This window comes from Scomber japonicus, chromosome 1 (genome assembly GCF_027409825.1).
Source record: "Scomber japonicus isolate fScoJap1 chromosome 1, fScoJap1.pri, whole genome shotgun sequence".
NCBI lineage: Eukaryota > Metazoa > Chordata > Actinopteri > Scombriformes > Scombridae > Scomber > Scomber japonicus.
In genome coordinates this window covers 38,750,564-38,775,946 of record NC_070578.1, presented here as the reverse complement: position 1 = coordinate 38,775,946, position 25,383 = coordinate 38,750,564, and the positions used below count along the sequence as shown (strand labels likewise).

General features: G+C 43.5%; 1 protein-coding gene across 1 annotated transcript in view; it reads left to right on the top strand.

The window, feature by feature from the left end:
• The window catches only part of LOC128366701 (SH3 and multiple ankyrin repeat domains protein 2-like), a 164,873-nt gene that overhangs the window by 103,138 nt on the left and 36,352 nt on the right, over positions 1–25,383 (top strand). The window contains exons 11-14 of the mRNA XM_053327491.1: positions 14,557–14,692; positions 16,665–16,745; positions 18,990–18,998; positions 23,616–23,639. Coding sequence (XP_053183466.1) covers positions 14,557–14,692; positions 16,665–16,745; positions 18,990–18,998; positions 23,616–23,639 — 250 coding nt within the window. The remainder of the gene's footprint in view (positions 1–14,556; positions 14,693–16,664; positions 16,746–18,989; positions 18,999–23,615; positions 23,640–25,383) is intronic.

The window sequence follows — 25,383 nt, the reverse complement described above, 5'->3', positions numbered from 1 at the left end:
ATTAATCATTAAGCTTATATTTAAATTCAGATATATTTATGATGAAGAATGTGTGCAGTTTTGTGCATGTCATGAAAAATACATGTTTTAGATTCTAGATTATTAGACACGATCCGTTTTTGAGTGGCCTTAACTCTCCTGTTGTCCTCGAGTCAAGGAAGGAAAGGAGAAAGGAGGGAGGAAAGGAGGAAGGAGGGAGGGAAGGAAAAGGAAAGGAAAGGAAAGGAGGGAGGAAAGAAGGAGGGAGGGAGGGAAGGAAGGAAGAAGGAAGGAAAGAAGGGAGGAAGGAGGGAGGGAGGAAGGAAAGGAGGGAGGGAGGAGGGAGGGAAGGAAGAAGAAAGGAAAGTAGGGAGGGAGGAAGGAAGGAAGGAGGGAAGGAAAGAAGGACAGAAGGAAGGAATAAAGGAAAGAAGGAAGGAGGGAAGGAAGGAAAGGAGGGAGGGAAGAAGGAAAGAGAGAAGGAGGGAAGGGAGAAGGAAGGAAAGGAGTGAGGGAAGAAGGAAAGAGAAAAGGAGGGAGGGAAGGAAGAAGGAAGGAAAGGAGGGAGGACGGAGGGAAGGAAAGGAGGACGGAAGGAGGGAAGGAAGAAGAAAGGAGGAAGGAGGGAGGGAAGGAACGAAGGAAGGAAGGAGGGAAGGAAAGAAGGACAGAAGGAAGGGAGGAAGGAAAGGAAAGAAGGACAGAAGGAAGGAATAAAGGAAAGAAGGAAGGAGGGAGGGAAGAAGGAAAGAGAGAAGGAGGGAAGGGAGAAGGAAGGAAAGGAGGCAAGGAAGAAGGAAGGAAAGGAGGGAGGAAGTAAAGAAGGAAGGAAGGAGGGAGGGAAGGAGGGAAGGACAGAAGGAAGGAAGGAAAGAACAGTCAAAACAGACGGGGTCAATTTGACCCGGGAGGACGACACAAGGGTTAATATACTGTACTGTACTTTTAATCAATCAGTGTTCATTTGTAGCTCCAGCGGCGAACCCATTGAGGTTTTCTGGATGCACACGAGTCTACTTTGACTTATTCAGCAAAAAAAAAAAAAATGTCTCAGAGTTCATTCAGTGGACATTTTCTTATGCATAATGTACTAAGTTGGAGTAGAGACCTGATCCCATTATGAGGCAGGACTCTCCGTTCCTACGTAAGATGAAGCATTGGTTTAATATGCATGATGATACAGATTTGACCTGAGTTAAAAAAAAACCCTCAAAACTCTTTAGCATTCAAACATGATGCTATATATTTATCATATTCTATAAAATACTGATTTGTAAATGTCAAACAGAAGGATTCACAACATTTATTAACCTTCCTGTTGTCCTCGAGTCAAAGAAGGGAGGAAGGAAGAAGGAAGGAAGGAAGGAAGGAAGGAAGGAAGGAAGGAAGGAAGGAAGGAAGGAAGGAAGGAAGGAAGGAAAGGAGGAGGATAGAAGGGAGGGAGGAAAGGAAAGGAAAGGAGGGGAGGAAAGGAAGGAAGGACGGAGGAAAGAAGGAAGGAAAGGTAGGACGGAGGGAGGGAGAAAGGAAAAGAGGAAGGAAGGAAGGAAAGAAAGACAGAGGAAATAAGGAAGGGAGGAAGGAAGGAAGGAAAGGAAGAGAGAAGGAGGGAGGGAGGAAGGACAGACGGAAGGAAGACAGGGAGGAAGAAGGGAGGGAAGGAAGGGAGGAAGGACAGACGGAAGGACGGAAAGAAGGAAGGAAGGGAGAAAAAGAAAGTTGGAAGGGAGGAAGGAGGGAGGGAGAAAGGAAAAGAGAAAAGTGGGAGGGAGAAAGGAAAATAGGAAGGGAGGAAGGAAGGGAGAAAGGAAGGAAGGAGGGAAGGAAAGTAGGAGGGAGGGAGCAAGGAAGGAAGGAAGGAAAGTAGGAGGGAGGGAGGAAGGAAGGAAAGAAGGAACAGTCAAAACAGACGGGGTCAATTTGACCCAGGACACGGGTCATTTGACACGAAGGTTAATGACTGATGGGGGAGTTGAATATGAATATGAATTGATGTAAAGACTAATTATGAGTCAGTATCTAAAGGGTTAAATCAATAAATTAACTAATCTCATATAATTTTAAAGTATTTGCAGATCAGCTGACCTCACTGCGAGCCTGTTAGCCCCTCCCCCCGCTCTCCCTTCCCCCTCCTCCCCCCATCAGTCCTGCTCTGACAGGCTGGATTAGCGGCGTGTCATCTCAGCGTGCTCCCGTTTAGGTTTAGGTCAGATTATAATTGATTAATCAGATTAGTGGCTGTCAGTGGACGTGGTGAGAGTCGAGGCTTCAGATGAGATGGGATTGAGCGATCAGATAGATTCAGGGCTGCCCGTGTTCGGCTAAATGGGCCGGATGATGCTTAATGCTGTGGAACTATTGTAATGGTTATGATAATGATAATGGCTTTTGAATAGGCCCTTCTGCTTGATTTGACTGACCGACTTCTACATTCATCTTGTATTGGAAGCCCGGTGTGTGTGTGTGTGTGTGTGTGTGTGTGTGTGTGTGTGTGTGTGTGTGTGTGTGTATTATTGATTAAACTGTTAATGCTCGGCCATAAAGAAGGAAGGAAAAAGGAAAGGAGGGAGGGATGAAGGAAGGAAGGAAGGAAAGGAGGGAGGAAGGAAGGTAGGAGGATGGGAGGAAAGAACGAAGGAAAGGAGGAAGGAAGGAAGGAAAGGAGGGAGGAAGGAAGGAAAGGAGGGAGGAAGGGAGGGAGGGAGGGAGGGAGGAAAGACGCGAGGAAGAAGGAAGGAAGGGAGAAAGAAGAAAGGAAGGGAGGGAGGGAGGAAGGTAGGAGGGAGGAAGAGAGGAAGGAAGGAAGGAAGGAAGGAAGGAGGAAAGATGATAATGGCTTTTGAATAGGCCCTTCTGCTTGATTTGACTGACCGACTTCTACATTCATCTTGTATTGGAGGCCCTGTGTGTGTGTGTGTGTGTGTGTGTGTGTGTGTGTGTGTGTGTGTGTGTGTGTGTGTGTGTGTGTGTGTGTGTGTGTGTGTGTGTGTGTGTGTGTGTGTGTGTGTACTATTGATTAAACCGTTAATGTTAGGCCATAAAGCTAAAGGTTGGAGGGAAGGAGGAAAGACGGGAGGAAGAAGGAAGGAAGGAAGGAAGGTAGGAAAGGAGGAAGGAAGAAGGAAGGAAAGCAGAAGGAAGGAAGGGAGGAAAGAAGGAAGGAAAGGAGGAAGGAAGGCAGAAGGAAGGAAGGGAGAAAGAAGGAAGGAAAGGAGGAAGGAAGGAAAGAAAGAAGGAAGGAAAGAAGGAAGTAAGGAAGGAAAGAAGGGAGGGAGGGAAGAAGAAGTAAGGGAGGAAGAAGGAAGGAAGGGAAGAAAGAAGGAGGGAAGGAAGGAAAGGAGGGAGCGTCTCCGGCTCACCAGTGAAACAGGAAACCTCTGTTACCCACATAATCACTCAGTCTGTGTCAGCGTTCGATGGCCGCGTTCACACCACCACGAGACCACGACCGCAGGAACCGATCAATATCACTAATCGTCTGCTATGTATCTGATAGCCCCCCCCCCCGACGCCGCAGCCAGACTCGTAAATTAGAAGCAGAGAGATCCATTAGGGTGAAATGTCAGATTATAATGGTTAATATTATTATTACGATGCTTATTGGTGATTATCCCTAAAACAGACAGCGTGCACCAGGAGATACAGACTCTTTAACCTTCCTCCTGGGTCCTTCATCTGTCCTTCCTTCCTTCCTTCCTTCCTTCCTTCCTTCCTTCCTTCCTCAGATCTAAGTTCAGCTGTTAGGGTAAATGTTCCCTCCTTCTGTCCTTTCTTCCTTCCTTCATCTGTCCTTCCTTCCTTCCTCCCTCCTTTCCTTCCTTCTTCCTCCCTTCCTTCCCTTCCTCCCTCCTTTCCTTCCTTCTTCCCTCCTTTCCTTCCTACCTTCCTTCCTTCCTCCCTCCTTCCTTTCCTTCCTTCTTCCTCCCTTCCTTCCCTTCCTCCCTCCTTTCCTTCCTTCTTCCCTCCTTTCCTTCCTACCTTCCTTCCTTCCTCCCTCCTTCCTTTCCTTCCTTCTTCCTCCCTTCCTTCCCTTCCTCCCTCCTTTCCTTCCTTCTTCCCTCCTTTCCTTCCTACCTTCCTTCCTTCCTCCCTCCTTCCTTTCCTTCCTTCTTTCTCCCTTGCTTCCCTTCCTTCCTCCTTTCCTTCCTTCTTTCGTCCTTTCCTTCCTTCCTTCTTTCCTTCCTCCCTCCTTCCTTTCCTTCTTTCTTTCTCCCTTGCTTCCCTTCCTTCCTCCTTTCCTTCCTTCTTTCGTCCTTTCCTTCCTTCCTTCTTTCCTTCATTCCTTCCTTACTTGAGGTGCAAATGACATAACTAGTAAGGTCTGTTTAAGGGTTATAAAGGATATCGACACAGCAGCTCAGGGCTATTTTCAGCAGCCTGCTTTTAGTCACTGGATATTTTAAGAAAAGCCTCCTTACCCTACCCCCTCGGACCAAACACTGATCTTGGGGGGGACAGAGCCTTCTCCACTGCCGCCCCCACTCCCCAAACCCATCAGAGACTGTACAGACCCCCATACCTTCAAATCACTTTTTATCCTCTTTTCATTTTATGTCTTTTTAACCTTCTATATTGTTTGTTCTTTTCATTTTTTACTTTACTTTTTTTACTTGTAAGCGTCTTTGAGCACTTATTATAAATTAAATTTATTACATTTATTAAAAGTTAAATGTTGCAAATTAAAGGTGGCTTATCAATGCTCGACCACAATACTGGATTTTTTTGGGGGGGTACCAATAGATACCAATATTTCAACAAAATATCCGATATCCGATATATTGGCCAATGATCTTATATATAAAGAATATGCAGATAAAAAGAACATTTTTCCAAATGCAGGATATTTTATAGTTTAACTATATTTATTGTATAAAATGACAGAAACACTAAACTTCACTGAGAAGGTTTAAATGGGGCTTTTTTAGTGATGTCATCTCGTTGCACCTTCTTCTTTATCTTCTTCTATCTACCTTATTTATTGCTGTTTATTGGAAATTGGACCTTACTTTAATTTATTAATTTATTGGCATTTTAGTGGTCTTTTTTTTTTTTTTTTTTTAAATCTTGTTTTACTTTTCTAATCCTGATCAGTTAGTTTTTTGCGAGTCTGTTTTCATGGTGTTTTTACTTTTTTGCTGTCACTGAAGTTTGTATGTTGAGATGACCTCTCCTGAAACTGTAACCAAATCTACCTTTGGGTATTAATAACGTTACCTTGACCTCTTCTGCAATGGTTTAATAGCTGTGGATGGAGAATAATCATGAATTTGTGTGAAGCTCCAGAGTATCATAATGTCCCAGTTATTTTTCAGGACCTTGAAGTAGCATTGTAGTCCCATCAGCATCTGTGTCTAGTGTCTAGATTATAGACTGTCACATAAATACAGTAGAATTCATTTATTAACCCTTGTGTCGTCCTCTCGGGTCAAATTGACCCTGTCTGTTCCTTCCTTCCTTCCTTCCTTCCTTCCTTCCTTCCTTCTATTTGTCCTTCCTTCCTTCTATTTGTCCTTCCTTTCTTCCTTCCATCTTTCCTTTCTGTCTTCTTTTCCTTCCTTCCTTCATCCCTTCCATACTTCCTTCCTCCTTTCCTTCCTTCCTCCTTTCCTTCCCTCTTCCTCCCTTCCATACGTCCTTCCTCCTTTCCTTCTTTCTTCCTCTCTTCCATTCTTCCTTCCTCCTTTCCTTCCTTCTTTCCTTCCTTCTTTCCTTCCTCCTTTCCTTCTTTCTTCGTCCCTTCCATTCTTCTTTCCCCCTTTCCTTCCTTCTTCCTCCCTTCCTCCCTTCCTTCCTTCCTTCCTTCCTTCCTTCCTCCCTTCCTCCCTTCCTTCCTCCCTTCCTTCCTTCCTTCCTTCCTTCCTTGACTCAAGGACAACAGGAGGGTTAATATTTACACTGAACTGGTGGGATTCATAGAAACGCTCAGACTTAATTTAACAATCCTCAATATTTCATCTGAATAAAGAATGGCTTCAACATCCACCAACATCTAACCAGCAGTGGAGACTCTTTAACTAGTCCTGCTGTCAAAGTAAGCCTTCACACAAATCATCTACTGCTGCATTAAAAGTACTTCCTGTTACACTGATTCGTCCTGAAATGGTCGGTGATAGCAGGTACTCAAGAAGAGAAGAGAGTCAGCATCTCCAAAAAAACCCCAGTGGAAGTACTTTACCGCCTCGAGTCAACCAGAAGTTCAAGTATCTCGTATTGTTCATGAGTGTAGAGTGTAAGACGGAGAGCGAGGCTGACAGGCGAGGTTGGTGAGGCATCGGCAGTAATGCACCAGCGTGTTCTACTCTGTGGTGGCGTGAAAGCGTAGAAAAGCAAATCTCTGGTTTTGTCACATCAGTGGTCACAAGCGAAAGAAGAAAGGAAGGAAGGGAGGAAGAAGGAAGGAAGGAAGGGAGGAAGAAGGAAGAAAGAAAGAAGAAAGGAAAGGAGGGAGGAAGAAGGAAGGAATGGAGGGAGGAAGGAAGGTAGGAGAGAGGAAAGGAGGAAGGGAGGAAGAGAGAAGGAAGGAGGGAGGAAGGAAGGAAGGAGGGAAGAAAATGAGGAAGGAAGGAGGGAGGAAGGAAGGAAGGAAGGAGGGAAGAAAATGAGGAAGGAAGGAGGGAGGAAGGAAGGAAGGAAGGAGGCAAGAAAATGAGGGAGGAAGGAAGGAAGGAAGGAAAGAAGGGAGGAAGGAAGGAAAGGAGGGAGGGAGGGAGAAAGAAGAAAGGAAAGAAGGGAGGAAGAAGGAAGGAATGGAGGGAGGAAGGAAGGTAGGAGGGAGGGAGGAAGGGAGGAAGAGGGGAGGAAGGGGGGGAGAGAGAGAGAGAGAGAGAGACAGAGAGAGAGAGAGAAGTATCTCAAGTATCTGGTATTGTTCATGAGTGTAGAGTGTAAGACGGAGAGCGAGGCTGACAGGCGAGGTTGGTGAGGCATCGGCAGTAATGCACCAGCGTTTTCTACTCTGTGGTGGCGTGAAAGCGTAGAAAAGCAAATCTCTGGTTTTGTCACATCAGTGGTCACTGATAGATAGAGAGGAAGGAAGGAAGAAAGAAGAAAGGAAAGAAGGTAGGAAGAAGGAAGGGATGTAGGAGGAAGAGGGAAGGAATGAAAGGAGGAAGGAAGGAAAGGAGGGAGGAAGGAAGGTAGGAGGGAGGGAAGGAGGAAGGGAGGAAGAGGGGAGGAAGGAAGGGAGAAAGAAGAAAGGAAAGAAGGGAGGAAGAAGGGAGGAAAGGAGGAAGAGGCAAGGAAGGAGGAAGGAAGGAAGGAAGGGAGGAAAGGAGGAGGGGAGGCTGGAGGGAGGAAGGAAGGAAGGAGGGAAGGAAAGGAGGGAGGAAGGAAGGAAAGGAGGGAGGAAGGAAGGAAGGGAGGAAGGAAGGAAAGGAGGGAGGGAGGGAGAAAGAAGAAAGGAAAGAAGGGAGGAAGAAGGAAGGAATGGAAGGAGGAAGGAAGGTAGGAGGGAAGGAAAGGAGGGAGAAAGGGGGAGAGAGAAAGAGAGAGAGAGAGAGAGAAAAGAAGTATCTCAAGTATCTGGTATTGTTCATGAGTGTGGAGTGTAAGACGGAGAGCGAGGCTGACAGGCGAGGTTGGTGAGGCATCGGCAGTAATGCACCAGCGTGTTCTACTCTCGGTGGTGGCGTGAAAGCGTAGAGAAGCAAATCTCTAGTTTTGTCACATCAGTGGTCACAAGCTTTGAGTCACTGATAGAATGAGATTGTGGAAGGAAGGAAAGGAGGAAGGAAGGGAAAGAAGGGAGGAAGAAGGAAGGGAAAGAAGGGAGGAAGAAGGAAGGAATTGAGGGAGGAAGGGAGGAAAGGAGGATGGGAGGAAGGGAGGAAGAGGGAAGGAAGGAGGGAAGGAAGGGAGGGAGGAAGGAAGGTAGAAGGGAGGAAAGGAGGAAGAGGGAAGGAAGGAGGGAGGCACGGGAAAGAAGGGAGGAAGGAAGGGAGGAAAGAAGGAAATGAGGGAGGGACGAAAGAAGGAAGGAAAGGAGGGAGGAAGGAAGGTAGTAGGAAGGGAGGAAAGAAGGAAGGAAGGAAAGGAGGAAGGAAGGGAGGAGGAAGGGAGGAAAGAAGGAAGAAGGAAGGAAGGAAAGGAGGGAGGGAGGAAAGAAGGAAGGAAGGGACGATAGAAGGAACAGTCAGCATTGAGTCACTGATAGATTGAGATTGTGGAAGGAAGGAAGGTAGGAGGGAGGAAAGGAGGAAGGGAGGAAGATTGTGGATGCAAGTGGCCGCAGTGAGTTTTCCTCTGTGTGGGGTTGAGGAAGGAAGGAAGGAAGGAAGGAAGGAAGGGGTTGAAGAGGAACTCAGACATCCGCAGGGAGCAGAGCAGCTGGCTCCTTAGACACCGAAAGGAGCCAGCTGAGCCATCTGATAAGGATGCCTTCTGGTCGCCTCTCTCTGGGAGGTTTTCCAGGCACATCCTGAAGGTACTGTAGGAGACCCCCGGGGGCAAACCCAAAACACACTCATCTGGTTTGGGAACGCCTCGGGATCTCCCAGGAGGGGGGCCGGGAGACGATGCCGGAGAGCATATTGGGATATAGTGTTTGGTTTATGTGCTGACAGTGCGACTCTGGCTCTGGATAAGTGGCAGGAAATGGATAAATGGAGATAAACCTGATATAAATATAATCAAATAAGCACATGAGCACAGTGATAAAGGGATAGAGTCAATGGTATTAGAAGGAAGTGGGGAAGGAAGGAAGAAAGGAAGAAAGAAGAAGGAATGAAGGAAGGAAGGAAGGAAGGAAGGAAGGAAGGAAGGAAGGAAGGGAGGGAGGAAGGGAGGAAGAAAGAAGAAGGAATGAAGGAAGGGAGGAAAGGAGGGAGGGAGGGAGGAAGGAAAGGAGAAGGAAGGGAGAAAGAAGAAAAGAAGGTAGGAGGGAAGAAGAAGGAAGAAGGGAAGAAGAGGGAAGGAAGGAGGGAGGCAGGGGTAGGAAGGAAGGAAGGAAGGAAGGAAGGAAGGAAGGAAAGGAGGGAGGGAGGGAGGGAGGGAGGGAGGAAAGGAGGAAGGAAGGGAAGAAGGAAGAAGAATAAAGGAAAGGAGAAAGGAAGGGAGAAGGAAGGAAGGGAGGAAAGAAGGAAGGAAGGAAGGAAGGGAGGGAAGAAAGAAGGTAGGAGGGAGGGATGGAGTAAGGGAGGAAGAGGGAAGGAAGGAGGGAGGTGGGGTAGGAAGGGAGGTAGGAAGGAAGGAAAGGAGGAAGGAAGGGAGAGGGAAGGGAGGGAGGAAGGAAGGTAGGAAAGGAGGAAGGAAGGGAGGAACGAAAGGAGAAGGAAGTGAGAAAGAAGAAAAGAAGGTAGGAGGGACGGAAGGAAGGAAGGAAGAAAGAAGAAAGGAAGGGAGGGAGGGAGGAAGAGGGAAGGAAGGAGGGAGGCAGGGGTAGGAAGGGAGGAAGGAAGGAGGAAGAAAGAAGAAAGGAAAGAAGGGAGGAAGGAAGGAAAGGAGGAAGGAAAGAACGGCTGCTTTCTCCAGACTGTTTAAAAATCTAAAGGAGAAGAGAGAGAGAGAAGATGTGCACACAAAACCTGGATAAATGGAGATAAACCTGATATAAATATAATCCAATAAGCACATGAGCACAGTGATAGAGTGATAAAGTGATAAAGTGATAGAGTGATAGAGTGATAGGGTCAATGGTATTAGAAGGAAGTGGGGAATTGTGTGATTTGGAGGCAGATGGCCGTCCACTTAGAGCCTGTTTCTGCTGGAGGTATCTTCCTGTTTCTCCTTCCTGCTGTCGTCCCTTTAAATGAAATGAGTACAGTCTATGTGTGAAGTGCCTTATGATGACTTCTGTTGTGGTTTGGAGCTGTATAAATAGTCATAGTTGGAGAAAAACCATAAATCATTGGTCTTAAACACAAATCAGCACCAGCTTCTTTATCAAATCTTTCAAATTTGTAGCTTGCCAGAGGATTTAGCTTAAAAAATCAAGGGAGGAAGGTTGGAAGGAAAGACAGGAGGAAGAAGGAAGGATGGAAGGTAAGGAGGGAGGAAGGGAGGAAAGGAGGAAGGAAAGGAGGGAGGAAGAAAGGTAGGAGGGAAGGAGGAAAGACGGGAGGAAGGAAGGGAGGAAAGGAGGAAGGAAAGTAGGAGGAAGGAAAGGAGGAAGGAAGGAAGGACAGGAGGGAGGAAGGAAGGACAGGAGGGAGGAAGGAAGGAAGGAAAGGAGGGAGGAAGAAGGACGGAAAGGAGGAAGGAAGGAAAGGAGGGAGGAAGGAAGGTAGGAGGAAGGAAGAAGGAAGGAAAGGAGGAAGGAAGGGAGAAAGAAGAAAGGAGAGAGGAAGGAAGGAAGGAAAGGAAGGAGGGAAGGAAAGAAGGACAGAAGGAAGGAAGGAAGGAAAGAAAGAAAAGAAGGAATGAAGGAATGGAAGGAAGGAGGGAAGGGAAGAAGGAAGGAGGGAAGGGAAGAAGGACGGAAGGAAGGGAGGAAGGAAGGGAAGGAGGAAAGGAAGGAAGGATCAGTATCGGTATAAGTCCACTTAAATACACTCTAGGTGGATAAAATATGTAATATTTATCATTCTACTGTGGTTACACCATTTGACATTTTCAGGAGCATTCAGTCTTACTTTTGGTTAAAAATGGTGCAAATGTCATTTCAAATGATATAAAACCAACACAAATACTAAATGTACATTTTAACAAACCTTTTAAAACTATTTTTTAAAGATATTATTGAATTACTCATTTTACCAACTCTTATTTATCGCTGACCTATAAACATAAAACCTGTTCCAACTTTTTTTTGTCCTCTTTGTAAAGCTTTTCCAAAAAACGGCTATTTAGCACGATTTTTCGGGAGATTAAATTATTCATGCGTGTGTGTGTGTGTGTGTGTGTGTCTGTGTGTATGTGTGTGTGTGTGTGTCTGTCTGTGTGTCTGTGTCTGTCTGTGTGTCTGTGTGTGTGTGTGTGTGTCTGTCTGTGTGTGTGTGTGTGTCTGTCTGTGTGTGTGTGTATGTGTGTGTGTGTGTGCGTGTGTGTATGTGTGAGTGTGTGTGTGTATGTGTGTGTCTGTGTGTGTGTGTATGTGTGTGTGTGTCTGTGTGTGTGTGCGTGTGTGTATGTGTGAGTGTGTGTGTGTATGTGTGTGTGTGTCTGAGTGTGTGAGTATGTGTGTGTGTGTGTGTGTGTGTGTCTGTGTATGTGTGTGTGTGCTTGTATAAATCTGTCTGTGTGTGTGTGTATGTCTGTATGTGTGTGTGTGTGTATGTGTGTGTGTGTGTGTGTGTGTGTGTGTGTGTGCGTGTGCCCGTATAAATCTGTGTGTCTGTGTGTGTGTGTGTGTGTGTGCGTGCATGTGCTCGTATAAATCTGTGTGTCTGTGTGTGTGTGTGTGTGTGTGCGTGTGCATGTGCCCGTATAAATCTGTGTGTCTGTGTGTGTGTGTGTGTGTGTGTGTGTGTGTGTGTGTGTGTGTGTGTGTGTGTGTATCCATCCTTTTTAGCATTGTTACATAATCCAGAGGAAAGTCAGAGCAGATTACATAAAAGTACCCCTATATGCGAGCCAGTGTACTTGTCCGTCTGCGTGTGTGTGTAGCCGAGTGTATCAGCAGACCTCGATGTGTGTGTGATGGAGCACAACCCAGGGAACACGAGGTCACGCCGAAAACAGCTGTTGGAGCATTTCTCTCTAATTACCAAAATGGACGCCCGAGCAGAAGCAGCAGCGAAATTAAAAAAAACCAAAGAGAAAGAAACGATAAAGTCTAAACTCTTTATTTTCTCTCATCGACCTCTATGATCCACCCCCCCCCCCCCCCCCATCTCTCTCTTCCCCATCCATCATACCCCTCTGTCGCTTCGGGCCAGTCTCTCCTCTCTTTCATCCCTTCATTCTTGACCCCTCCTCCACTATTTGTCTGGAAGAAGAGAAGGAGGGGCAGAGCGGGAGAGAGAGGAGAGGAGATGAGAGGAGCAGTCCGGCAGGGGCCTCGTATTAAATTAGACGAGCGGTAATGAGATTAAAAAGCATCCATGTGGACATGCGTGTTTGAAAGAGAAAGTATGAAAGTGTGTGTGTGTGTGTGTGTGTGTGTGTGTGTGTTTATTGGCACAGGCATAAAAAAAACTATCTAATATGAGCATGGAGGAAGGGTTGTGTGTGCAGCATTTTGGGTTCTGGCTGCACTCGGATGTTAATATATGAGCTTTATGTGGCCTGCTGGTGTCTGTGAACTCTACACACACACACACACACACACACACACACACACACACACACACACACACACACATACACACACACATTGCCTTTAATTATAACCAGATTGCAGCAAGATTCATTTATTTTTTTTGACCACAAACCAACTTGTTTTATCTGATTGTCTTTAAAGACAGTGTAAAGTGAAATCAGACATTTTCTTCTAAACACATTAAATAGGTCATAAATGTATTTCTAAAAAAGATGTAAAAAGCATTTCAACCATTTAGATTTGAATTGTGGAGCTAGGCTTCACAAACTGTGTTTCAAGATTTCTGTGTTCAGGATTTAGTGATTAGCATAAACCCGCCCCTGCTGCTGTAGAGGTATAAATACATTCAGCACACACTACTACTACTACAGTCTACAGTTAGCCAGTTAGCTGAGTTAGCCGCCGAGCTAGCAGCCGAGTTAGCCACCGAGCTAGCAGCAGAAAGCTCTCAGACGTAGCGTCCATGTTTCTGGTAGAGGTGGTGACTTTGATTGACAGGTGACACTTGGTAGGGGGCGTGGCTTCAGTGAACTCGGCGGCCACGCCCACAGCGTTTGGGAGCAGAGAAAGAGGCTGATTTTGACACAACTTTGAAGCCTAATTTCATATATTTGACGATTTTTTTTTATGATTCAAATTTGGCAGGGTGGTTAACAACACACTTTTCTGTGGTATGTCAAACTCAGAACACATATTTATTCTTACTTTACACGGACTTTAATGAATTGATAGTGAGGGCCGGCGGCTGTAGCTCGCTCTCCTGCTGTCATCATGATTATTTTGATTATTAAGCTTGGCAGAAGGACAGAGAGAGAGAGAGAGAGAGAGAGAGAGAGAGAGAGAGAGGGAGAGAGAGAGATAGAGCTGTAACACCACACCACCACCACCACCACTGCTGCTATATTAACATATCCATGGTCAGTTTTAAAATTGAAGTCTTCTTAGTGCTGTCAGCCAATATCTGGATATAGATGAGTCAGCCTGAAGATTAAACTGTTAAAGTCACAGCAGGTAACTACATCATACTATAATAGTCTCTATATCCTGCGTTTGGTCTATAAATGTCATAATAATAGTGAAATAGTCCAAGGTGACATCTTTAAACAGCTGCTTGGCACCTAACCAACACTCAGACTCAGTTTATTTAATAACAATAATTGGAGATTCATTTTCTTTCGACAAATAGAGTCTCCAGGAGAGTTTGTCTGGTGTCTTCATAACCTAATTTGAACCCTTACATACTGTTCAAGGGCAGATTTTACCCATTTTTGACATTTAAGAGCTGTAAAAACACTGGATACGTATTTATTTTTAACCAGACTTTTCCTAATGTGACCTACAGTATACAAAAATGCATAATTGTGTTCATTTTTGTGCAGCTGATACAAACTTTTATATATGCAAATGTATAAATTTGACTTGTATTAAAAAAGAAGTCAGCATTAAAACATAAAATAGTGATTGTGAATGTCTTTTAATCAAACAGAGGGATAAATCATGTATTTATTAATGACTGATGGGGGAATTTATGAATGTGAATTAGTGCAGAGATGAATTATGAGTCACAATATTACAGGTTACTTTCTCTCAGAGGTATTCAAGTGATGCTTCAATGCCCTGGTTTACTTCTTTGGTTATATTATTATTTCAATAACTTTTTCTTGTCTTTGAGTGGAGTATGCATCATGATCATAGCGCTTTTGTAATCCTGGTTTCAAATATGTAGGACATGTAAACACTGTCTGTGTAAAAATAAGAGAACAACAGACATAAAGCCCCGTTTCTGGAAGCGGGACCTTTATTACAGGTACGTCCTCTCACGCGCTCCTCTCAGCTGTTGTGTCTCAAGCAGAGTAGCATCCAGGTAGCACCCAGATAGGACCCACCGGACTCTGGCGGTGACGTCACAGAGGAGACCCGCCGAAAACATAACAGAGAAAATGACAAGGAGGAGGTAAACCCATGGGTGAACCTCGTTTCTGTTAATGTGTTCGTGTACATGACGGTGGACGCTATGAACTTGTTAGCAACGGTTAGCCGCGGTTAGCAACAGTTAGCAGTGGTTAGAAACGGTTAGTAGCGGTTAGCAACGGTTAGCGCCCCAGAATCTAGTAGTGTGTTGTTGTTGTTGTTATACGTCATCAAGCGCGTGCCGGTAAGCGTCCCATGCTGCGTTCAAGTAGACTCGGAAATGCTGAAACCTACAGAACAAACATCGGTTATATTACATTTTACAGTAAATATTGTCTGATAATATCGGACATCGCTAGGGTAAACCACTCGGTTACCAAGGAACAAGGACATCTGATGATTTCCTGAAAGAAGATGTGCCTGCCTGCTGCTAATGTCTCTACTGTCTCTCTGTGTGTGTGTTTCTGCAGGTAAACCAGGAGAATGTGGTGAAGGTGGGTCACAGACAGGTGGTCAACATGATCCGCCAGGGAGGAAACCGGCTCCTGATCAAGGTGGTGACAGTGAGCCGGAATCTGGACCCTGACGACACGGCTCGTAAAAAAGGTACAAAGACCTGTACGTGAGATTTTACAAAATCCTACAATAGAACATAGAGTTGTAAGGATTTAAGATGTGTGTCTTGAAACTTTGGTTGTAACAATGACTGTGATGTTCAGATGTTTGTCAGCATTAAAAGAGTAAAAAGTCTTCTGCTGTTTGGATCTGATGAAAGTTTGTACTGCAGAGAAGCAGAGAAGCAGCTGACTGATGATGGGTTATGTAATAATATTCCTCAGAGGCAGCAAGAAAAAATCTGACTTTAGTCAATGTTCACAATGCAAACAGCAAAAATAACACATCACCAAAAAGGTTGGTATATATCCTGTCGACCTGCTGACTGAGAAAAAAACACCAGAAGACTTTTAAGAGACAGTGAAGATGTTTTATTTTGTATTTATGAGGAATTAATGTTTAATAATCTGATGTTTGATTGATTTAAACCTGCACATTAACACGATGAAATGAACTAAATAATTAAATAGAGTTTATGTGCCAGCTGATAATTATAGGACTGAAACATTGAGTCAATAAAATGACACGGCAAACTATATCTAATGTTTTTCAGTATTAATATTCAGTATCATAGTCATCTCAGTGAGGTTATAACAAGTCCTGAGTGTGTTGAGCTTATACATTAAATGTTTCACTAAGAGGAAGACTGTGTTACGTCTTCTGTCAGAAGTTATACAGACTTCTATTAAAGCTTAATTGTGGCTCAGGACGTCAACTTCACCAAACCCCGATTGACTGTTAGTTTAGCCCTCCTTCCTTCCTTCCTCCCTTCCTTTTTCCTCCCTTCCATCATTCTGTCCTTCTTCCTCCCTTCCTCCCTTCCTCCCTTCCTAACTTCCTTCCTAGACTCGAGGACAACAGGAGAGTTAAATTCTGCACTCTTTACTTCCTTTCCTTCCTTGCTTGTTGTCTTTCCTTCCTTTGTCAGTTTATTCCTGCTTTTCTTGGCACATTATCTCCACCTGTAGATGAGTGGAGGAGTGTGAAATGATAAAACAACCTGCTCCACAGTGCTACTAAATATCTGAGTGAACTTCAAATTAAAGTGTCTGAAGTTGTCAGTGATGTTTTCCTGTAGCTCCTCTGAACAAAAAAACAGATTAAACATTCTGATTTATGAATAAAATATAGATGATGCTGATGTTAACCTTCCTGTCGTCCTCCCGGGTCAAATTGACCCCGTCTGTTTTGACTGTTCCTTCTTTCTTTCCTCCCTTCCTTCCTTCCTTCATTCCGTCTGTCCTTCCTCCCTCCCTCCTTCTCTCTTTCTTTCGTTCCTCTCTTTCCTCCCTTACTTCCTTCCTTCTCTCCTTCCTTCCTTCCTCCCTCCCTCCTTTCTTCTCTCTTTCTTTCCTCCCCATTACCTTCCTTCCTTCCTCCCTTCCTTCCTTTTTCCTCCCTTCCATCATTCTGTCCTTCTTCCTCCCTTCCTCCCTTCATTCCTTTCTTCCTTCCTTCCCTCATTCCTTCCCTCCTTCCTTCCATCCTTCCATCCTTCTTCCTCCCTTCCTCCCTTCTTCCTCCCTCTTCCTTTCCTTCCTTCTTCCTCCCTTCCATCCTTCTGTCCTTCTTCCTCCCTTCCTTCCTTCCTTCCTTCCTTCCTCCCTTCCTTCTCTCCTTCCTTTCCTTCCCTGCTTGTTGTCTTTCCTTCCTTTGTCAGTTTATTCCTGCTTTTCTTGGCACATTATCTCCACCTGTAGATGAGTGGAGGAGTGTGAAATGATAAAACAACCTGCTCCATAGTGCTACTAAATATCTGAGTGAACTTCAAATTAAAGTGTCTGAAGTTGTCAGTGATGTTTTCCTGTAGCTCCTCTGAACAAAAAACCAGATTAAACATTCTGATTTATGAATAAAATATAGATGCTGCTGATGATGCTTGTTTATGTGTCTGAATAACAACTGAACGACATGCTGGTCTCGTCTGTAGTCACAGCGCTGTGATTGTGTGTCTCTCTCTCAGCTCCTCCGCCACCAAAGAGAGCTCCCACCACGGCTCTGTCCATGCGCTCCAAGTCCATGACCTCCGAACTGGAGGAACTCGGTAAGAACTTCCTGGTTACTGGCTGGGTTTGAAACCGCATACTACTATACTACATACTACATACTTCTATACTACATACTACATAATTCTATACTGCATACCACATACTTCTATACTACATACTTCTATACTACATACTACTATACTGCATACTACATACTTCTATACTACATACTTCTATACTACATACTACTATACTGCATACTACATACTTCTATACTACATACTTCTATACTACATACTACTATACTACATACTACTATACTACATACTACTATACTACATACTACATACTACATACTACTATACTACATACTACATATTACTATACTACATACTTCTATACTACATACTACGTACTTCTATACTACATACTACTATACTACATACTACATACTTCTATACTATATACTTCTATACTACATACTTCTATACTACATACTTCTATACTACATACTACATACTTCTATACTACATACTACATACTTCTATACTGCATACTACTATACTACATACTACATACTTCTATACTGCATACTACTATACTACATACTTCTATACTACATACTACTATACTACATACTACTATACTGCATACTACTATACTACATACTACTATACTGCATACTATATACTACTATACTACATACTTACATACCGCATACTTCTATACTACGTACTACATACTACATACTTCTATACTACATACTACTATACTACATACTACATACTTCTATACTACATACTACATACTACTATACTGCATACTACATACTTCTATACTACATACTACATACTACTATACTGCATACTACTATACTACATACTACTATACTGCATACTATATACTACTATACTACATACTTACATACCGCATACTTCTATACTACGTACTACATACTACATACTTCTATACTACATACTACATACTACTATACTACATACTTCTATACTACATACTTCTATACTACATACTACTATAGTACATTTTACATACTTCTATACTACATACTACATACTTCTATACTACATACTTATATACTACACACTACTATACTACATACTACACACTTCTATACTACATACTACATACTTCATACTACTATACTTCTATACTACATACTTCTATACTACATACTACATACTTATATACTACACACTACTATACTACATACTACACACTTCTATACTACATACTACATACTTCTATACCACATACTACTATACTACATACTACATACTTCTATACTACATACTACATACTTCTATACTACATACTACTATACTACATACTACATACTTCTATACTACATACTACATACTTCTATACTACATACTACATACTACATATTTATATACTACATACTACATACTTCTATACTACATACTACATACTACATACTTCTATACTACATACTACTATACTACATACTACATACTACATACTTCTATACTACATACTACATACTTCTATACTACATACTTCTATACCACATACTTCTATACTACATACTTCTATACTACATACTTCTATACTACATACTACATACTTCTATACAACATACTTCTATACTACATACGACATACTTCTATACTACATACTACTATACTACATACTACATACTTCTATACAACATACTTCTATACTACATACTACATACTTATATACTACACACTACTATACTACATACTACACACTTCTATACTACATACTACATACTTCTATACCACATACTACTATACTACATACTACATACTTCTATACTACATACTATATACTTCTATCCTACATACTACATACTTCTATACTACATACTTCTATACTACATACTTCTATACTACATACTTCTATACTACATACTTATATACTTCTATACAACATACTACATACTACATACTTCTATACTACACACTACATACTTCTATACTACATACTACATACTTCTATACTACATACTACATACTTCTATACTACATACTACATACTTCTATACTACATACTACATACTACATACTTCTATACTACATACTACATACTTCTATACTACATACTACATACTTCTATACTTCTATACTACATACTTATATACTACATAGAAAGTAGTAGTAGTAAAGTATGCGGTTTCTAACAGACCCTTTGTGTTTTTGTGCTCACTATAGCATCGGGGACATCAGTGTCTAACTCTCTCTCTCTTTCTTTGTTCCTCTTTCTTATTCTCATTGATTGTGTTAATCTCTCAATAGTGGATAAAGGTAAGCAGTTATAATGCTGCATAACCTTCTGCCATCCATTTCCCCTGAGTATGCTCCATCCATCGGCTCGCAGCGGCTGAATGAAATGCTCAGGCTGATGTTCATTTAAGTTTCATTTGACCCTTTCTGCTTTAGTTTGGCTTTATTTTAAAAGATTATATTAAAAAAAAAAGAAGAAGAAAGCTGCTTTTCCTCACTCCTCATCTCTTGTCCTCCTTTGCCTTTATGCATGAAGGAGTCTTGCCTTTAAGAACCCCCCCCCCCTGCTGCTGCACCCATGAGCTGTCACTGACTATGTTTACATGCATTTAATATTCCCTGGTTTTGACCCTTATTCCCTAAAAAGACAGTTTTCCTTCTAAGCTGTTTGCACGTCTAATGAAAATGAATATTCAGCTCATATGTGGAGAGGTATGGAAGCAGATCTGCACCTTTATTCAATTGAAGATTGAAAATGCATTGCCATTTGAATAGAGGTGCGAGAATACCATGTTGATATCATGTAATTCACATAATTTAAATTTAACCCTCCTGTTGTCCTCAGGTCAAAGAAGGACAGGAGGAAGGAAGGAAGGAAAGAGGAAGGAAAGGAGTAAGGAGGGAGAGAGGGAGGAAAAGAGGAAGGAAGGAGAGAAGGATTGGAGGAAGGAAGAAAGGAAGGGAGGGAGGAAGGAAGGAAGTGAGGAAAGAAGGAAGGGAGGAAGGAAAGGTGGAAGGAGGGACAGGAGGAAGGAAGGAAGGAAAGGTGGAAGGAGGGACAGGAGGAAGGAAGGAACGAAAGAAACGAAAGAAACGAGTAAGGAGGGAGGAAAAGAGGAAGGAAGGAAGGAGAGAAGGAAAGAAACGAGTAAGGGGGGAGGAAAAGAGGAAGGAAGGAAGGAAGGAAGTGAGAAAAGTATGGAAGGAGGAGGGAACAAAGAAAGAGGGAAGGAAGGGAAGAACATAGGAAAAATTAAAGAAAGGAAGGAAAGAAGGAAGGAAAGAAGGAACAGTCAAAAGAGATGGGGTCAATTTGACCCGGGAGGACGACAGGAGGGTCTCTCTCTCTCTCTCTCTCTCTCTCTCTCTCTCTCTCTCTCTCTCTCTCTCTCTCTCTCTCTCTCTCTCCCATTTGAATAAAGGTGCAGATATGCTTCTATACAGCCGTGCATATTGTGACCATAAACAGTAAAAACCCTCATTTAAAGTATATATATGTCCAAAGAATGCTCCTAAAACCCAAATAATATCAGTTTATCCCGCATGTCTTTATCGGAAAATGCTATATTCGGAATAAAACCTGTGTCAAAGTGGGAATATTGTCACATTTGGAATAACAGTGGAATATTAGTGTGCATGTAGACGCAGCCACTGTGGTCACATGGAGCGAATCTGTCACAAATATGACTTTAGTTTGATATAACTGGATTTTATCTGTGTGTTTGGTTGTTTTATGTGTGTGTGTGTGTGTGTGTGTGTGTGTGTGTGTGTGTGTGTGTGTGTGGCGCGTGTGTGTTTGTGTGTGTGTGGGGGGGGGTGAGCACCGCCACCTCAAAGGAAACCCTGCTGTGCTCAGCGTTAAAAGTGCAGTGTCGTCCTGCAGTAATGTCCTCTGACAGACAGGACAGTCAGCGCTTCTCACATGCACGAGAAGGAGGAGGAGGAGAGTCAGGAGGCAACACCGGTGCGGAAAAGACCTGAGAGAGGGAAGGAGAGAGAGAGAGAGAGAGTGTGAGAGGAAGAGAGGGAGAGAGAGAGAGAGGAAAGAAGGAAGTGTGGAAGTATATAAGATAGAAAAGAGAAAGGAAGGAGCTAGTTTCTGTCATTTAGTACATTTAAATCTTAAAAATTATCAATAAAAGAATTTTAAAAAACAGATTAATCAATAATAAAAAATAGTAATTGCAGCCAGAGATTTGGTCCAGTTTGTGATTTACTGCACACACTAAAGCAGAGGAGTCAAACTCATCTTCATTCAAAGGCCACAAACAGCCCAATATGATCTGATGTGGGCCGGATCATTAAAGAGAAGGAGGGAAGGAAGGAAGGAAGGGAGGATCAAAGGAAGGGAGGAAAGAAGGATGGAAGGAAGAGGAGAGAAGACGGGAAGGAAGGGAGGAAGGAAGAGAAGACAGGAAGGGAGGGAAGAAGGTAGAAAGGAAGAGAAGACAGGAAGGAAAGATGGAAGGAAAGAGTGAAAGACAGATGGAAGGATGAGAAGAAAAGATGGAAGAAAGAAAGGGAGGATCGAAGGAAGAAGGAAAGGGAAAGAAGGAAGGAAGGAAGAGAAGACAGGAAGGAAAGACGGAAGGAAGGACAGATTGAAGAGAGGAAGGACAGATGGAAGGAAAGTGGGTCGTATCGGACTCCTCGGCGGGCCGCTTCTGGCCCCCGGACCTCATGTTTGACCCCCTGCACTAATGGATCGATCTTTAGTAATTGCAGCTTTCCTCCTCGTATCAAAGGTGTGCAGAGAGGTGAAGGATGAATGGATGACAGGAGGAGAGAATTTCCTTATACAGCAAAAAAAAAAGATGACATAAAAAAAGGAAAAAAGAGAGGATCAAAGGAAGGCAGGAAGGAAAGATGGAAGGAAGAGGAGAGAAGACGGTAAGGAAGGAAGGAAGGGAGAAAGGAAGAGAAGACAGGAAGGAAAGATGGAAGGAAGGAGTGAAAGACCGATGGAAGGAAGGAAGAGGAGAGAAGACGGTAAGGAAGGAAGGAAGGAAGGAAGGAAAGATTGAAGGGAGGAAGGAAGGGAGTGAAAGACAGATGGAAGGAAGAGTAGACAGGAAGGAAAGATGGAAGGAAGGAAGAGAGGATCGAAGGAAGAGGAGAGAAGACGGGAAAGAAGACAGGAAGAAAAGATGGAAGGAAGGAAGGAAGGGAGTGAAAGACAGATGGAAGGAAGAGTAGACAGGAAGGAAGAGTAGACAGGAAGGAAAGATGAAAGGAAGGAAGGAAAGATTGAAGGAAGGAAGGAAGGAAAGATTGAAGGAAGGGAGAGAAGAAAAGATGGAAGGAAGAAAGCGGAGGATCGAAGGAAGAGGAGAGAAGACGGTAAGAAAGGAAGGAAGGAAGGGAGGAAGGAAAGATTGAAGGAAGGAAGAGAAGACAGAAAGTGAAAGATGGAAGGAAGGAAGGAAAGATTGAAGGGAGGAAGGAAGGAGTGAAAGACAGATGGAAGGAAGAGAAGACAGGAAGGAAAGATGGAAGGAAGGAAGGAAGGAAAAGAACACATTAATGGATCGATCCTCAGTAATTGCAGCTTTCCTCCTCGTATCAAAGGTGTGCAGAGAGGTGAAGGATGAATGGATGACAGGAGGAGAACATTTCCTTATACAGCAAAAAAAAAAAAAAAAAAAAAAGGATGAAGCTCTGGTCAGCATGTTTCTCTTTCTAAAGCTGCTTATTTGCATTTTCTTCCTCCCTTCATTCATCCCCAGGATTAATAGTAGAGCTGCGTCGCCTTGTTAAGTCTAAGAAGAGCTTTACTGTCCTCGACTCGTATCTGAATGTAAATAATGTAAAGCAGAGCAAAGCCATCTGCTGGAGTAGGAAAATGTTTTTAAAAATAAATAAATAAATGAATGAATGATGAAAAACTGCTCAGATGAAGACTGAAGAGTTTAACCTTGTTAACGCGTCCGTGTGTTTCTCCTCCTGTAACGTAAAGATAGAAGCTGTCAGTCAACCACACAGCTGAGCACGAGTTATATCACAGCTACGTTACTCATTTAACCTTCCTGTTGTCCACCCGGGTCAAATTGACCCCATCTGTTTTGACTGTTCCTTCCTTCCTTCCTTCCTTCCTTCCTTCTGTCCTTCTTTCCTTCCTTCCTTCCGTCTGTCCTTCTTTCCTTCCCTACTTTCTTCCTTCCTTCCTTCCATCTGTCCGTCCTCCCTCCCTCCTTCTCTATTTCTTTCCTTCCTCTCTCTTTCCCCCCTTCCTTCCTTTCCTTCCTCTCTCCCTCCTTGTCTCTTTCTTTCCTCCCCCCAACCTTCCTCCCTCCTTGCTCCTTTCCTTCCTACCTTCCTTCCCTCCTCCTTTCCTCCCTCCTTACCCCTTTCCTTCCTTCTTTCCTTCCCTCCTTTATCCTTTCCTTCCTTCCTTCCTTGACCTGAGGACAACAGGAGGGTTAAACAGGAAATACAGACTCTTTAAGGAGCATGATGGGTTAAGGTGGTTGTTTTGTGCCTTTAACTGGTAGAATTGAAGCTCTATACTTTAATAGAAATGATAAAAATCAGTTTAGAAACTAGTATGTGTGATATTAATAACAAGAGAAAGCAAGAATGCATCACTTCTCCATATTAAATAACACATTTAATACTTTTACACCATTTTATACCCTAATAAGGGCAATGCATCCTGGTGGAGATACAACTCATAAAATCCAAAATATATTAAAAGTATGAATGGAAATGACATAACTAGTAACATCAAATTATGTTTTTTTACCTCTAATTTTCGATTACTAGTAGTTTCAACCATACAGCCACGTGTTATTATTATTCCGAGCAGAGCGTCTTATAGAGGATCTTTGAGAAGCTTCACTTTGGGGAAAAAGAGGGATTGAGTCTTTTCTTGTGTTTTTAAAGACTCAGATTATTTGTTTCTGTCGCCCCCCCTTTAAGCCACTCTAAGGAAAAAGAAAGGTGGTAAGTTACTGTAGGCATGTTTTAAGTCTAGTCCATTATTTACAGTGATTGATTGATGTCACGTACCCCCCCTCCCACCCACCCCACCACCCCACTCACACCCCCACCCCCACCCCCACCCCCACCCCCACCTCACTGTGATGACCTAACACTGTTACTGTATAGTTGATTCTTTAATATATTTGATTTGTCTAGCTCAGGGGAGTCAAACTCAACTATTTGATCTCATGTGGGCCGGATCATTAAAAAGATGGAAGGAAGGAAGGAGGAAAGAAGGGAAGGGAGGAGGAAAGAAGGGAAGGGAGGAGGAAAGAAGGGAAGGAAGGAGGAAAGAAAGAAGGGAGGGAAGGGAGGAGGAAAGAAGGGAGGGAAGAAAGGAGGAAAGAAAGGAAGGAAGGAGGAAAGAAGGGAAGGGAGGAGGAAAGAAGGGAAGGAAGGAGGTAAGAAGGGAAGGAAGGAGGAAAGAAGGGAAGGAAGGAGGAAAGAAAGAAGGGAGGGAAGGAAGGAGAAAAGAAGGGAGGGAAGGAAGGAGGAAAGAAAGGAAGGAAGGAGGAAAGAAGGGAAGGAAGGAGGAAAGAAGGAAGAGAATACAGAAAGGAAAGATGGAAGGAAGAAAGGAGGAAAGAAGGGAAGAGAGGAGGAAAGAAGGGAAGGAAGGAGGAAAGAAGGGAAGGAAGGAGGAAAGAAAGAAGGGAGGGAAGGAAGGAGGAAAGAAGGGAGGGAAGGAAGGAGGAAAGAAGGGAAGGAAGGAGGAAAGAAGGGAAGGAAGGAGGAAAGAAGGAAGGAGGAAAGAAGGGAAGGAAGAAGGAACGAAAGAAGGGAAGGGAGGAGGAAAGAAGGGAAGGAAGGAGGAAAGAAAGAAGGGAGGGAAGGAAGGAGGAAAGAAGGGAGGGAAGGAAGGAGGAAAGAAGGGAGGAGGAAAGAAAGGAAGGAAGGAGGAAAGAAGGGAAGGAAGGAGGAAAGAAGGAAGGGAAGGAAGGAGGAAAGAAGGGAGGGAAGGAAGGAGGAAAGAAGGTATGGAAGGAAGGAGGAAATAAGGGAAGGAAGGAGGAAGGAAGGAGGAAAGAAGGGAAGGAAGGAGGAAAGAGGAAAGAAGTGAAGGAAGGAGGAAAGAAGGAAGGGAAGGAAGGAGGAAAGAAGGGAGGGAAGGAAGGAGGAAAGAAGGGAGGGAAGGGAGGAGGAAAGAAGGGAAGGAAGGAGGAGAAGGAAGAGAATACAGAAAGGAAAGATGGAAGGGAAGGAAGGAGGAAAGAAGGGAGGGAAGGAAGGAGGAAAGAAGGGAGGGAAGGAAGGAGGAAAGAAGGGAGGGAAGGGAGGAGGAAAGAAGGGAAGGAAGGAGGAGAAGGAAGAGAATACAGAAAGGAAAGATGGAAGGAAGGAGGAAAGAAGGGAAGGGAGGAGGAAAGAAGGGAAGGAAGGAGGAAAGAAGGGAAGGAAGAAGGAAAGAAAGAAGGGAGGGAAGGAAGGAGGAAAGAAAGGAAGGAAGGAGGAAAGAAGGGAAGGAAGGAGGAAAGAAGGGAGGGAAGGAAGGAGGAAAGAAAGGAAGGAAGGAGGAAAGAAGGGAAGGAAGGAGGAAAGAAGGAAGGGAAGGAAGGAGGAAAGAAGGGAGGGAAGGAAGGAGGAAAGAAGGGAGGGAAGGAAGGAGGAAAGAAGGGAGGGAAGGAAGGAGGAAAGAAGGGAGGGAAGGGAGGAGGAAAGAAGGGAAGGAAGGAGGAGAAGGAAAAGAATAAAGAAAGGAAAGATG